The sequence below is a fragment of the Trachurus trachurus genome, assembly GCF_905171665.1.
Source record: "Trachurus trachurus genome assembly, chromosome: 7".
Taxonomy (NCBI): domain Eukaryota; kingdom Metazoa; phylum Chordata; class Actinopteri; order Carangiformes; family Carangidae; genus Trachurus; species Trachurus trachurus.
In genome coordinates, this window is record NC_139901.1 from 16,229,901 (window position 1) to 16,246,237 (window position 16,337).

Here is a 16,337-nt window from a genome sequence, read left to right on the forward strand (position 1 = left end):
TTAATGGTCAGTGTAAACTCACAAAACACAAAAGTTAACACTCATGAATGCATACAATATAACAGAAATGTCTAATAGGTTAAAATTATTTGATTACTTTTTATATCCAGGCGGTCATAGGTCAACTTCATAGTGACATCATAACGTTCTGTAAAAACACTTGTGGTCACTCGTGGCTGTAACTCAGGAAGGGAAGATGGTGACCTCATTTCCTGCAGCTTGGCAGGTTGGTGGAGGAAACAAAGGCACTAAGTCTCCTTTATAATATTGGAAACATGGCACTTTTATTTATCCCTTTGAGATTAACTTGGCATAAGGAAAAGTGGAGTGTTATTATGAAATAAATTGTTTGAACAACTAACTTCTCATGCTGCTTCAACTAATTTCCAGTCCTGATGTGTTCATTTATTGTTATTTTTGTCTATGTTTAGCCTGTGATTTATATGGATGGAGCTGGATAACAATCTGTCAGGAAATGACTGCAGCCCCACCTGAGTCAGTTACAGATTTGGTGTTGCATACACCGTGGAGATGAGCTCCACTGTCCCGATGACTCATTGTGACTAAAATTCTCAAGCACAATGACTGTTGCCACTATTTCCTGCTGAGCATCACACTTAAAGGACCCCGTCGACCATCTGCTTAATCCTTTTTGTGCCTCTGCGTTATATCCAATAACTAGTACTCTCATTGTCTCATCTTTCCTGTGTGTGTGTGTGTGTGTGTGTGTGTGTGTGTGTGTGTGTGTGTGTGTGTGTGTGTGTGTGTGTGTGTGTGTGTGCGTGCGCCTCTGACCGCAAATTGAAGGGGACCTAGTTGGAGGGTGAATGCAGGCAGCAGTTGCCGAGCTCAACAGAGCGACTCAATCTCTTCAGCTGCATAACATACGTTGTGGATGTGTACGGGGAGAAGAGAGCGAGAGAGGGAAGGTGATAGGAGGATGGTGGGATGGTGGGGGGTCCAAATAGGAGGACGCCTGGTGACCTGAAAGCTTCAGGAAGCAATTAGCGAGATGCTTCACAAACTTTAGAACCAATCTAATTAGCTGCTATCAAAGCTGCAGAACCCTTTGCTCTGCTCGACTGCGGATGTGTTTTAGAGTTTTTTTTTCTCCTTCTGTTGAATTCTTCTTCTTAATTGCCTTTACTCATTTGACTGAGCGAGCGGTAAAACGCAGATATGCGGAACAACAGATTGTTTGTTTATTAAAATACAATGGAGTAGGAGTAGTGTGTGGTGGAGGTTAATACTGAAATGCTTTCATTGTGAGGAAAGCAATGTTAAATTCTTTCAATTTCAATGGGAGCTTAAGCTTGACAGTTAATTATGCACATGAAGCCTGACAAAGGTTTACACGTTTTTTTTTCTTTCTTCTGTGAATACTAGTGTCATTATAAATGTTGGACAGACACACAGGCACTGGAAAAAAATGTTGACACCCACCTTGTGAGAAAGACTGCTCAAAGACACACTTGTAAAGACTGCGGAAAGAAGCACTGAGGTCCTCGAAGTCCGAGAAACAGAGCTGTTTGTCCCGCAGCTCCGGGACTGGCAAACTGTACTGCGGCTGCGGGGGAGGAGGGGGAGGCGGCGGGGGCTGGGCGGGCTGCTGAAGGCTCAGGGGCTGGGATGAAGGCTCAGAGAGGCTACTCACCTACAAGACAGAGAGACAGATAGAGAGGAGAGGGAAGAGTGAGAGGGATGCGCTGTGAACATTCAAAAAGACAAACTGGGAAATCAGAGCAGCTATAACGTTACCACCACAGAATCATCAATTAAAGCTCCGTACTGGCCAATAAAATAATCCAAACATTCAGATTCCCGGTGAATCGCTGTTCACCCCAGACTCCTGCGTTGAGGTTTTATTGCAGCAATAATCACAACAATAACTTTTACTAATAACAATAATCATTTTGGTGCTCTAGCTGTGCTCATGTGATGATTTGGAGCATATCTCCTCCTGCCTGAATCAGCCTCCCAAACAGGGCCTGAGACACACAACATTACACAAACATGAGCACATATGTGAAGAAACAGTCACACACCACAGACTGCTCATACAGGGGAGGTAGAAAGTGGATCAGCAACGAGGCATGCAGGTTTCAGTGTTGCCATATGTTCATATGGGCTACCTAGAGCTGGTTACATAAACAGTGAGATCGGACAGTATATGGCACACAGTTATAAAATAAATATCTTTGAGAAGCCAACACTCTAGACTCTCTATGCAATAGCTAGAAAAAAACTGGCTATAGCTGTGGTTCAGCACTGTGGCAGGATCTCTAATCAGAACACACACTGACTCTCACAAACACACTCACTGAAATGGTTTTCACAGGTAGCCTGCTGTACAGGCAATGTCACATTATTGAATGTTATATCATCATATTTATCAGATTGTATCTTGATTTTGAGCTGCAAGTTCTACATATGCAACTTAAATTTTAAATCATACACCCAAGTGTTGGCGCGACACTGAGTTGAGCCTCTGCTGTTCTCTCAGGTCAGGTAGTCAAAGTTAGACACCATTCGCAGCTTGGTTGATTCAGTGTTACCATAAGGAACTAGACGACTTTCAGGAAAATAAGTTTTATCTCTCCTTTCCTTTGTAATATTATAAAGAATGTCGACCTGCTGAATTTGAGAAGTGCACTGAAAGAACTTCTGTTATGATTTGATCATGATATATAAATAAAATAGATTTGACTTGACAATTTTCACATAAAACTTCACTGTGAGAGAGGAACAGGTTGTTGGCCTGCTTGGTCAAGTATGAGTGTGTGGTCACTAATGTCAGCATTGGAGAGGGCTGCAGCCTGCCAGTCAACACCTATAGACTGTACATGGGAAACAAAGTCTTTTATAGTAACCCTGTATTTTATTTAAGGGAGAGCTGCATAATGAGACAGATGATGAACTAAAATTCTGTAATAACTACATTGCATTTCAAAGAATTTAATTAGATGCAGGGTTAGGGTTTGTGCCTTTCAAATTCAAAGTATTAAAATCTACAAATCATTTTTTGCTTCAGTCAGAGGTGGGTTAGACTGATGATTATACCCAATTCAGTTTCATGTAACTGCAATAAAGGCACTTGTGTGGAAACATACAAAAAAATAAATATGGTGTTTCACATATCTGTCTCATATTGTGAATGCAGCTCATCTTCCTCCACCCTCATTCACCTCCTGGCTGTCATCTTCCTCACCGTCCACGCAGCAAATAGAAGCAATTTGCTGTGATCAGTGTGCCTCCACAAATATAAAGCAACTTTGCATGTCATATCCCCCCACACATCTACGTCCTCCACCCACTGACTGCAGCCTCTCCATCTACTCTCCTGGTGCCATTGAGATCTCTGCCAGTGGTGCCACCAGTAATCACCGTCAGTCAGGAAGGTATCACCTGTGCCAGGTAATGAGGCAGAACTAACCCTGATCCCACTGGACTAGACCACAGATGAGGTCTGGAACGATAGAGGAGAAGGGTGAGGGGTGGTGGATGTGAAGCAGGGAGGAAGAAAACAAAAGATGGCCTCTAGAAATGAGAGGTTAACGAGATGAGATTGCACTGACCTTTGCTAATGCAGGTGGGAGGTGAGCGGGGAAAAGTGATTGATGGTAAAAAGGTGAGCAGCTGTTACAAGGGAAAAATAATGAGGGGGTGGGAATTTTTCAGCACTTCTGTAATTCTGGACCAAATGTTTTTGGATTGAGACTGGCCTTTAAAATTGTGTTACATTTGGTTTAAAGGAACAGATGCAAACACTTTGACAGACATGTCAAAAGTGCTACACATTTTACTAAAGTCTCTATAATTTGATAAGACATAATTGAACTTTAATGACTCGAATGGTGAACTTAATCTGTTGCAGCAATGTGGAGTAATAGGATACACCGAGTAAAACAGAGTGAATAGAAGGGGTTTCAAAGGAATATATCAAAGTGCTCCCACAGGTTTGTACACTGAGACCATGAATAGACAGTATTTCAAGTACTACACAAATCATACAACATACTCAACTACATTTTGCAGAGAAATGCTATATTGTACTCCACTGGGCTACATCTTTTCAATATGCATAATTTCCTGTTACTTTTCACTTAACATGATAACATACGATAAGCTAATTAAATAAAACACATTGTTGGGTGGCGCTGTGGTACAGAGGTTGGCACTGTCACCTCACAGTGACAGTGGATCTGCCAGCAGGCTGAGGCCCGTCTGTGTGGAGTTATCATGTTCTCCTCATGCCTGCATGGGTTTTCTCTGTGTACTCTCACAATCATTAGACATGCAGGTCTGATTAATTGGTGACTCTAAATTGCTCATGGTTGTGAATATGAGTGGGAGTATGTATCCCACCCTCGTCAATGTCAGCTGGGATGGTTCCAGGTTTCAGACATTAATGAGTTGCTTGCGATTCCAGCAAAGAGACACTTCCCAGCCTTTTAAACACCGGAACAGGAGCAGCATTTCACTGCAGACATCAAAGGACCAGAGCCAAAAAAGATCCGACTCTGTCCCTTCCAGTAGATGGCATCCATGCTCAGGGACCAGTCCAGTTCACTGTCCAGTTGCACACTCAGGTATTTATAAACGTGCACCACCTCGGTGTCATTCCCTACATGCTAACTGGCCAAAGAGTGGATATGGACCTCAATGACTCCCTGCCCTCTCCTGATACACGCCACATGGTTACAGTGTACGTAAAAGTAAAAGCAGTTTCATAATGTCCAGCTACATCAGTAACATTTAAAATTACTTTGCATTTCAAATGTAAGGATAGAAGAATTTGTGTCAAACTTTTTATGGGTGGAAATGATGAAAAACGTTGTGATTGGTCCATTATTAAGGATGAACTGTCAATACTGCCACTGATGCAACTGACATTTTATTTTAGATCCAGTAAAATAAATGAACAGATTAAGGTAGCAGTAGATCAGTGACTTTCATGTTCTATAAGGTAAAAACACTGTTTTTGTCAATGGGAAAATAAGGCTTTGGTTCAAAAATTATACAGTTATCCTTTACAGACTCCAGCAATGTTTCTTCATCTGATCCGCCTGTGATAAACTGTTTGTTGTTTACACTAATATTTTGCTCTGAATATGAATTGCTCAGCATGGGACAGTTTATGTCCTGACAGATGGGTTGGCTAATCTACCCCCTCCTTCATAAAAAGGCAACTTATTATCATCTCACACATACACTGCTTGAGAATAATCAATTCAAATAGCCGAAGGACCTTGTTTTGTAAAGGATGAGGAATCACTTAAACAGCCAGTGTGAAATCAGGCCAAATATGTCTCAGTGTATCAGTGGCCTGCCAAGTCTGGAGTGTACTTCACAGGGGCCAAGACCGTAGGCACTACAACAGCAGACGATACGGCACAGACTTAATTTAAATAATGCTGTGTGTGTGTGTGTGTGTGTGTGTGTGTGTGTGTGTGTGTGTGTGTGTGTGTGTGTGTGTGTGTATGTACAGTACTGTATGTGGGACCTGGTTAAAACTCATGGTTGGTGTGAGTGGGGTGGCCATTGGTAATGTCCTAATGAGACAGTGCTGCACATACACACTTCTCTGTTCCTGTAGAGCCACACAAACACAAACAGCACAGTCTCTGTGTTTAGATGCAAACTAATAAAATTGTTTGATTTTTATTTTATTAAACTGTGCCACTATATTTCAAATTTACTAGTACTAGAGTAGTCAGGTGTTGTTGGTCACGGTAAACTGTAAGCACAAATTGAGATCTCTATTTTTTTTCCCTACAGTTTAGTTTTTGTGTGATGGAAGTACTTTTCCAAAGCATACAGTACCAGCGTTTCTTACGGGCACAGAGCTTATTTTATGGTGCCGACACTGAGGGGTGTGAGGGGTCAAACAGTTCTGATAATCAGCTGCAACTCGAAATTCAGTTCACAAGATAAATAATGGGTGCATTTGAATGTAGCATCCACTGAGGGGCAACTGAGTTTTAAGTCAATCTGCACTTTGAACTGTATTTTCACACCTCTAAATGGATAAATCCAAAACTCCTTTTTTGCAATGGGCAATTTGATTTTCTTGACAAGCCCAGATAAATTCTGCGTATGGGTAGTACTGATTTAAATTGTTCTGTCTATCCATGCATTTTTCAGTAAAATGAAAGATTTATTTTTTCATACTATCTGCTTAACCATACTGATACAGTACAGAATAATTTATACTGTATACACTGATTGTGCTCTGCGAAAGACCACTAAAATAAATGAAATATATTTGCTTGCAGTCTGAGAATCGAATAGAAAATGAGAGTTTCAGCAGTGTTCCAGCGTTCATGTAGTTAGCTGGTTACCACCTCCTCAGTCTGCTAAGGATGCATCACACACCTTCTGTACTGACTGAGAGTCTCTTCATGGGTGCCTGAATCATCCACATCATGTGAGAATAAAGTGAACAAAGGACATACAACACAGATAATTTTGATTTAAATGCTTAAATGTCATTCAAAACCGGTCCTTTCAAGATTAAAAATAAGAAAAAGAAAAGTGGAGTGTCCTTCAACTAGGCAGAACATCTTGAGGTCGACTGTAGTGCAGATAAAAAATAAGCAAAGCTAAATACTCAGATGAAATAAAGAGCAGGTCTTACTGGTGTGTAGCTGTGTACGTTGCTGCCGCTGCTGACGGCCGTGTTCAGGTTGTTCAGGTTGACAGACGCCAAACTCTGCTCTGAAAGACTGTTGCTCAGGCTGCCTCCCAGACTCCCGGGACTCTCACTGCCCTCTGCCTCAGGGTTGTACAGCGCTACCTACACACAGACACGCACGCACATCGATAGACACACACAAACATTCATGTAAATGGTAACATACAGGGCCAACATTTTAGGCAGTGCATCATAAATGTTTATCAAAACCAGTCATTCATGAGTCTATCGTTCCTCCTCATTTTGTCCATTTGCTAAGCCACTTCCAGACTGAAGTGAACACTGCCCACCTCAAGAAGTTACACATGCACCATTAACTTGTGAGACAACCCATGGGGAAATATGGAAATTAAAGTGCTGCAAGCAAATTAACCCTGCTGCTGCATAAAAGCCCAGAACCTAAACTTTTTCCCTTAAACATGGGAATTTTAATTTGGTGTCCTGACCCTGAGACCACTGCGTAACAGGAATTACTTTGTTGTCTGAGAGTCTGGCACCACTGAAGACACGAGTTTCACTTCAGAGGGAGTCTACTGCATATTGTCTAGTGGTGACAGATCACAGAGCTTTTAAAAGCAGTGCCTCAGGATTATGTTGAATCATATTTCTCTTGTTTTGTTTGACTGTCAGTACTTGTGAAGCAGTGCGCCGGCATTACCTCCAGGCTACATTTAACTGTATAGACAAATCTGAAAATATAGCCTTAGGGTGAGGCAACAGTAACCGCTCTCTGGGGCAGTGATCTGCCCTGTAGAACATCTTGCAGCGGTAAAAAACAAGTGTTTTTGAGTGGCGAGTTTTGAGTGTTTATCCTGAACATTTCTGTGGGTGAATGAATCTGTCATTCCTCTTACTATGTCAGTGTAGTATCGGTAACTAGAAAATGATTCTGTAGTTTACAAGAGCACAGAGGTTCATGTCTCTTTGTTAGAAAAGAAAAGAAACCATCACACACATCATAATGTTTCTAGGAAGACCTCAAGTTTTTTCAGGCTTAGCAGAGCCTCATTCACTAGGAATGTAGGAATGCAAGTAAAAACATTACAATATCTGAACGTAATGATGACTATAATAATCTTTGTCAAGGAAAATACCTTCTGTTATCCTAATTTCCAAGTATCATATTATAAGAATGTCTTTTTTAAAACCACAGGCTCTCCAATGCAAACAGAATATCAGTGAGCAGAGGTGTTATTGGAGAGGGTCTGATGCACTGCTGCGCCTGCAGGACGCCACCTGTCTGGATGTGGGTGGATTTCATTGACGTTGGCATTGGCATCATTATCTTCAAGGTCTTCCTCATGCTGCAGTGAATCATTGTTTCAAAATGTATAGTGATGACTAAGACCAATCAAGTTTAAGTTGTCTCTCCTGCGGTAAAACAGATTAAGTGCAAGCTGACGTTTCAGGTGAGTGAACAGCTTCCTGTTGTCTCTTCACAGCAAACTGTCTGGGGGAAATGTTGCAACAAAGACACTTGATGCTGAGCTGCTTGGCTGCTAATGATGTTCACCTCTCACTTTCTATTGTCAAACTCCATGACTAATTTGTTGGGGTGTCTTAAAAAAACGGAGAAACAGAGATGGCCAATACATACAGCTGAGTCAAGGCAAGGTGAGGCAATTTTATTTGTATAGCCCATTTCTACAAACAGTTGGTCTCTTACATGGCATCATAATCATTAGGATTAGTCATCACATAGTATGGAGGTAATAAAAAATCTTATTATATACCAAATTATATGAATCGGTTATCCTTGTATTACTGTGGCATTTTCATATCATATTTATTTATTTATTTATTTATATTTTATCTGAAACTGCAGAAGAAATGTTAGTTAGTTAGTTACCTTTATTTAAACTCGTTAGTACACTGAGGCAAGCCTCATTTACAGTGCAGACGAGAGTACAGAGCAAAACAAACAAAACAGAACAGATATACACAATAAAATGTAAATCTAAGGAGCAGATTTAACAGCAACTGCCTGGTTTGTAAAACTATCAAGTGCAGTTAAATTTCCTGTGATCAAAGGGTCTCATAATAACTCATTCTTCTGGTCTAGATCTGTGAAAAGACTATGATGGAAAAATGTGCTGTCAAGTCCAGACGTTCACATCACATCCAGACCAAACACTCAGAGTTATGTGAGCTGCTGCTGCTGCTGCTGCTGCTGCTGCTGCAGGATAAATTTCTCTTTAGTCGGGGTCAGACGAAGGGGCTGTGAACTACACATCATCATTCTGTCCGTGTGTATATGTGTCAGTGTATGTGAGCAGACAGGCGTCAGAGGTCCCAGTTGCTGCTTGATCTTTGACCCTCATACAAGTCAGTTTGTGGTGTGTGCATGTATGTGTGTCATTGCGTAAGGATGTGTTTGAGTGTGTAAACCACAACTGGTGCGAGAAATACGTCTACTTCTGCTTCAGTTTAGTCTTATACCCAGTAAAATGGAAGTATATTATTATTATATTATACCGGTATGTTATAAGTATAACCAGGTAGGATTCATCTGACTTCCTACTGTCTAATTCATTCAGACTGTTAAAGAGACATAATGTCTTAATATTTATTTATGTATTTATGTATCAATATTTAGTTATTTTGATGTGTCATTGACTTGTAACTGGGAGAATGGCCCCTGACATTGACACAGTGCCCCCTGCTGTCCTGGCATTGTACCAAGTAACTTTTGTTGCCTGGCTGGCATCGCAACAACGTACAGTACGTATCGCTTTTCAGCAACATGTCTCACAGCAACATCACCACCTGTCACCTAGCTATAAGAAACTAGCTAGCCCACTATTCTCAGTATGTTTGTGATGGCAGAGGAAGAAGAGACCAAATAAGACACTGTCAGTGGAAGAGAAGAAGAGACAGAAGCTGAACAAAGGACTGGACATGGGTAAACCTTGGACTGGTGTTTTCTTGTCGGCAAGAGACAGGATGCAAGACCGAAGTAATGTCTCTGCAGGTAAGATGGGTTTCAACTTGTGCCAGTAAATGCACATGTATTGCTGAGAAACGCTCAATTTGTGATTTGCATGTACGACAGCACTGTAAAAGGGAATTAGACTTCCCAAATGTAGGGGGACCAAGAGAGCAAAAACACACAACTCTCCTGCAGTTGGGCTTTGAGAAATTCATAATAATTACAGGCTCAGGCCAATAAAGCAGCAGCATTCTGGGCATTGTTGTTGTTGTTGTTGTTTTTTTTTGTTTTTTACAACAATTTAAAATTTCTGTATGTAACAGTTTGGGATGCTGACTCATATCATGACCAATACATAGCAGCATTACAGGTCAACCACTCATTACTCACCCACTCTCTGCCTTCAAAACTAAAGAGGCCTGCAGAGGCTGAGTTATAGTTAATATTAATGTATCTCTTCTGCTTCTCGCCACCCAAATGGCTTCTCTGAAACACAATCATCTATAAACCTTTGAAAATAATTTAAGGTCAAGGTTGGCAAGGTTCTGTCTCAAACTGGGAGATACTAACAGCTGATAACATGAAGTGTTTGTTTCATTACAGATTAAAATGCAGATTTTCTCCTTGAATTAATTAATTATATATTATTAATCACCCTCTTACCTTAAACCATAAATGAACACGGTGTTTGGGAAGAAGCACTTTGCACACTAAGAAATATATGTCTGTTGGGATAAACATCTTAAACTGGTGGGGTTTTTTTTTTCCAGTTTTGTACGTCGTACCTTGTTGGTCACAGCATTGATGGCCAGTGTGGGAGACGCCCCCCCAGACATGATGCAGTCCATCCTCAGAGACTCTGACTCAAGGCTGTAGGGAGTAGATGCCTGGTGGGAAAACAGGACAGATGACGGGGAATAGAATAACAAAAGTTGTTTGTATTGATACAGCTGTAACTCCAACAACGAGGTCAAGCTGTCTCATTTGAATCCGTGTGAGATATATTACAAACATTGTGATCGATAAATGACAAATAACAAGAGGCACTTGGGATATCTTATGTCCCAGCATGATCGCCATGACAATAACACGTGCGCTCACAACGCCGATAGTTTGTCATCAAGAACGATCACACAAGGTCTAAAAACAGTTTCACCTTATTAATATGCAAATGAATGCTGCACCACACACCAAAATACGTCATCCACACCATATGGGGTATGTAATAACTTTCAAATTTGTATTGTCTTGTAGTTATCATGTTCACAAAAAATCAATTTCTTCCTAATTAAGCTGATTAAGTCAGTGAATTTTGAAGATTTTTTTCCCCTATCCTGACACATTTACCCCTGCATACTACAGACCTGCTATCTATTTCAACTTGTTAGAATTCAGTGTTAAGGAGTTATGGCAATTTCTCAGAAATCAGCATCCCCTCATTAATATGCAAATGTATGCAGAGAGGTGCTCTGAACTCTAATCAGTTCATGCACTCTATATGAGGTACCTGGGGCGTACAGTACGTATGAAGTTTTAACTACGTGTTGGTTGCAACTTATTAATGTGTAGAGTCACAGAGTAGCATGGTGGCAGGACATAAAAGATTCACAGTGTAACTAGATGTCTGCTTACCTGATACACACCTGCATAATCTGTCTAGAGATCTAATTATGCTATGCTATATTAACAAATCCACAAGGTGAGTGGGTGATGCCAAAATGTGTTTTTAATCTGATACCAAACTATACCAAGGCCAAATCATTGTTACAAGCAGCATGTAAGTGAGAGAAAAATGTTTTGAAGGTGAATATATTTTAATTACAGACAAATAATTTACCAAAAATTGGTATTTCTTGTTATGAGATGTGAAGATGAGCCACTGGTTGTAGTATTTAATGGGTAAGTTAAATTAGTTTCATGAGTTTTTCTCTGCTCACATGGAGTTGAGAATGGTAACATTTGAATAGGTGCACAAATACTTTTTCAACACTAAGTAATAAATGTTGCCTATTAATTAAAATGCAAAAATATTCCCAATATGTTCTCCACTAATTAGAAATAAGCAGAGGAGAGTGACGGTAAAAAACAAGGAAGGAAATGAAATGTGACAAAGGTTATGAGTATTTTCTGAGCGCTACAAGTTCATGATTCTGTACTGAACCTCCTGACTCACCAGCGTGCCCCAGGCTGCAACTGTGTGAAGTGGCTGATGGGCACTTTGTGTAAAATGTCGGACACTTAAACAGCCATGAAAGTGGGCGCATCACTCGCACTTGATAAGATAAATCAAGCCATCCTCATGCATTATTCACATATCTACAGCATCACTGGCAGTTTGTTTCTTTTGCCGTCTTCACAAAGAGCTAATGTTGGGTTAACTGAGTATGGGGATATGAGGAACTATTCAAAGATCGATGAGGGGCTAAATTGCAGCCCACTTGAGAGAGAAAAAAAAAAAAATGGGGACAATATTTTTTTCTCCTTGTCTGACTCCTTTCAGGGTTCAAGACAGCTTGCCTGCCTTCCCAAACTGCTTACAGTAAGAGGATTGGTTGGTAACAATGCAATCTTTAATTTATGATAAACTCCCAGTGAAAACGGGTTGTCGGTTCCCTGGCGGAGGCACTTAAAAGGAAGACAGAGAGAGGTGAAGAGAGAAGTGAGGAAGGCTTGTGGGAAAAGGGAGGGAGAGAAGGAAGAATAGGTGGTGAGATAATTGAGTGGTGACAGACAGACAGACAGACAAACAGACAGAAAGACAGACAGACAGGCAGACGGAGAGGCATACAGGAAAATGAAAGAGAGTGATTATGCTAAGGGCACCGGAGACGAAAGTACTGAACTAAGTGTACACTCCCTGTCTACACGGTTACACAATGCCTTTACGCAGCTGACGTTTAGCCTCGCTGCCAACTTCAAATCTTCTCATTTGCAGAGATGCTGTCATCAAGACTTTGACTGTGTAGCCCAGGTGCAAGCAAAACACTACGACATATTTAGCCTACCTGTTTTTCTTTTCCTTTTTTCCAGGCGCTAATACTGCTATAAATCTTACCACTTAAAACCTCCCTGCTTCTCCTTAGCCCATGTGACAGCCCACAGTGCGTCTGCCAGCAGTGCAAGTGAGGCGTAAGAAAAGGGGTCGAAGGGCCCATCCATGTAAGACGAGATGACAAGCCTCTGAATTAATTAATGTTTGTAATAAAAAAAAAAAAATCGTTGGTGAAGAAAATATGTCTAATGGCAGCCCCGGGGCCTTCTGTGGTAATTAACTGGAACACAAGCCTAGAATACTCTCCCTCCTCCTTCTCCCTCTTACTTTTTCCTCCTTCCACTTGCAGCTTGACTTTTTCCTCTCTGCTCGCTCTCTCTCTACCTTGATGTCTTTTTCACTTTTCCCCTCCTGCATCCTGTCTTTCACACTCTCTCCCCCCGTTTCTCTCTCTGTTTTACCGCAATTCTTCTTCCAATGAACGGCTGTGATTGTGCACTTTGCTGCTCAGCGCCCGCCTGAGTTCCCAGGAGGGAAGATGGCTAAAGCGAGCTATGGAGGCACAGACGGAGAAAAGACTGGCAGACGAACAGATAAACACACAAACACAAAGATAATGATCAAGATGTACAAACAGTGTCAGAGACAGGGGTGAGAAAAGAAGGGGGGGATGACCAGTTGTGATGCTCTGTGATGAAAGGCTCAGCAGGTTTCGCAGCAATAAAAACAGTTTGGTGTACAGTCAAAAAAGCCTCAGTGAGTCAGCTGTTGTGTATTGTGCAAACAAGGGGAAAAAACAACAATGGGATAGGCCATAATAACGATATTTGTGTGCAGCAGGACTCATTGGTCCACTACACCAGATAATGTCCCTGACTGGTTGCTCAACCTTGGCCGGAGGAAGTGTAACTGAAGTATAAGCACTGACAGCGATACCTGAGCTCCTCTTTCAGAGAGTGCTGGTGTGCCACTGAGCGCTGCGGCAGCATCTTTAATTATTCTTGTTTGTTTGCTCCCATAGAGATGTATAGCATGTATCTTCTCTGGGGCACAGTTATCGCTTCATTTAAGCTCAGTCGCGGTGACTTTCATCTGTTTAATGTGTTGAATACTGAGTCTGCTTGTTCGGCCCGGATGTAGTTTTGATATTTCAGCGTGCTTCATCAGCTACTAAAGAGACAGACAGCTGAATGCCAAGCATACAGTAGTCAGAGGTAGGGTGGGAACAGCAGTGAGCCAGGCAGACAGAGGTGATATAACACATGCCATACATCATAATGCTCGCTCCGTACAACTTTTGATTCAGATCCTCAGGTTAATGACTGAACAGCAGCTGCGTTCTGCCGAGCTGATGCGGGGTTACTTATATTTATAGCCTTGGCCGCTGTCAATCAATTCCTCCAAAACTAATTTTCGTTCCTACTTCTGTGTTCTCACTATTCTCTCATATATTGTTCCTGCTGTTTCTGTGGCATCTTGAAAATTGCAAATCCAAGGAGCCTGTGGTTAACACGTATTAACATGTAAATCAAACCCACCTGACCCAGATGAGTATACAATCATGACATGGTTTAATTGAGATGACAGGCTGTCACGCTGTAATGGCACATGGCATGTATTGTTATCAGACCATGGGGTTTTTCCTCACATTCTCCTATAGGAGCAAGTGAGTCGATATCAATCAAACAGCACGAGCAAGGACAATCTGTTCAGCCAAGCCAGGACAACGTGCACTTTGGGGGACAGGTCTTAGTCATTGCTAAAGAAAATCATCTGCTGGTATCGTGGACAATTAGACTGATTGATCAAAATAGCTTAACATGCAGTGAGAACAAAATCGCAAAAGCAATAGAATAGTGATTCTCAACCTTTTTAAATTGTGGCCTGTTTGAAAATGTTAAATATGTCTGATTATTTAACTATTATTATTTAACTATTATAATGATAACATACAAACATTCAGGACAGAACTGAATAGAGGGGAGGCTCTGATTTTATTTTTTATTTTAGAGGTTTTGAGTGAGCCTGCCCAGTAACAGCACAGAAGGTGTGGGGTATAGATGCCGCATCCCCTAAACCCTTTTCCCAAGTCACCCCATCTCCTCGTTTTTTTTTTTTTTTACTTGGTATCAGTGATCTAGCCCATAATCCCAGCTCCTTTATGACTGTGCTGCAGATGCATCGTGTGCCAAAACATGTGGGTACTGCTGGTCCACACAGTTTGCTACTGATCACAATTTATACCACTGAATCGCAAAAATGACACAACAGCAGAACATAATTAATTAATTTGCTGTTTGTGTCTTCAACTGTCATTTGCTTTGCATTATTCAGTGCAGAGTCTGGTCTACTGTCATATTTCACCGCTCTGTCATGATTGACGGTGCCTTCGTTGCATCATCGTAGCTGTTTACGCACAAATATTGGTAATATTATTTTTACCATCTAGTTTTCCAAAACATTTTTTTAGCTCATATACTGTATCTTTTAACCCTGCTACATCATTAACACTCATGTTCAGTAAAAGTCTGGTTTCTGCCCCTCTTATGGCAGAGAGCTTGAGCTGGTCGAGGGAAATATTTTTTTTATCCAAGAATGTAGGGATGTAAAAAACACAACGGTGAACACTAGTTGAACAGTATAATGTGGTAGGCTGTTAAAGGCTGTTAAAATGACAAAGCTTTAGTATCAAAAGGAGGATTTTACACATTATGGTTACTTACCCTTTCTCCAGATCGCGGTCTCTTCTTTGGCCTGCTGGGCACCGAGTCTTCTTTAGGATTGGTATCTATGGCCCAATAGGAACCCTGAAGAGTAAGGTCAAACAAAAAACAAACTGTAAAGTCTTATAAATTAGGTGTTTTTTTTTCATTATTTCTCTGAAGGTTTAAGTATGCTTCATTGCTTTCATATTCTCGACCAGTTGTATCAGTGCGCGGCTGGTACTGTTTCCACCTTGTGCATCTGTGTGTGAGTCATCAGGGTAAAATGCGGTCTTGGAGACACCTACTGTAGCAGGAAGTAGCACAGAGGCAGGTGTTCATACGTCTGTGGACAGATTTTGTCACTTTGGTAGCGTCACAACAGTGTGAGGTGCAGTCACGAAGCTTTTCAGGTGTATAGATTAGATCATAATTAAGGTAATGTTAAAGAGTTCAACGATAGGTTGAGGGCTATGATATGTGTAGATGACACATTGTTATATTATGATGGGTTACTGTGTTACTTACAGTTTATGTTTCCTTATGTCTCTTTTTTATTTGACATAGCCTGCTGTCCTGCCGCTGTGGTTGTACAATAGTTAAAACAGTAGATGTGTGATTGCCTGACTGAAATAGAGGATCAGAGCATTTATCATGGACCACTGAAGATGATGAAGAACTCAGACTCATTGGTCACTCTGCAGACTAACAAAGGTCTTTTGGTAACAATTTTTAAGAAATTTCTATGGCAACACGTTGACAGGCGTTGCTGCTTGTGTGATCCCACCAAAAGATCTCTTATCTTTATTTCTTTAATACAGTAAGTTAGCAATGGTCATTGAACAATAACACGACAAAAGAGTATTGGAATTTGACTTGTGTTAACTGTAAACACAATTCAAAAAATGTATCTCATGTATTGCATATTGGTAGAAAGGCACCTAGCACAGGATTTAATTATCAACATGTTCGTTATTCTTGTAGGTGATCCAGGCTTTTATCACAAGAAAAAAACTATAA

At 41.0% G+C, this 16,337-nt stretch overlaps 1 protein-coding gene across 1 annotated transcript in view; it reads right to left on the bottom strand.

Moving 5' to 3' along the window:
- LOC310989259 (forkhead box protein J3-like) overlaps positions 1 to 16,337 on the bottom strand; it is a gene marked incomplete at its 3' end in the record, with an annotated part of 44,845 nt that overhangs the window by 7,820 nt on the left and 20,688 nt on the right. The window contains exons 4-7 of the mRNA XM_083976257.1: positions 15,339 to 15,422; positions 10,409 to 10,510; positions 6,638 to 6,796; positions 1,444 to 1,654 (exon numbers count right to left, since the gene is read on the bottom strand). Of these exons, the coding sequence (XP_083832383.1) occupies positions 1,444 to 1,654; positions 6,638 to 6,796; positions 10,409 to 10,510; positions 15,339 to 15,422 (556 nt within the window). The remainder of the gene's footprint in view (positions 1 to 1,443; positions 1,655 to 6,637; positions 6,797 to 10,408; positions 10,511 to 15,338; positions 15,423 to 16,337) is intronic.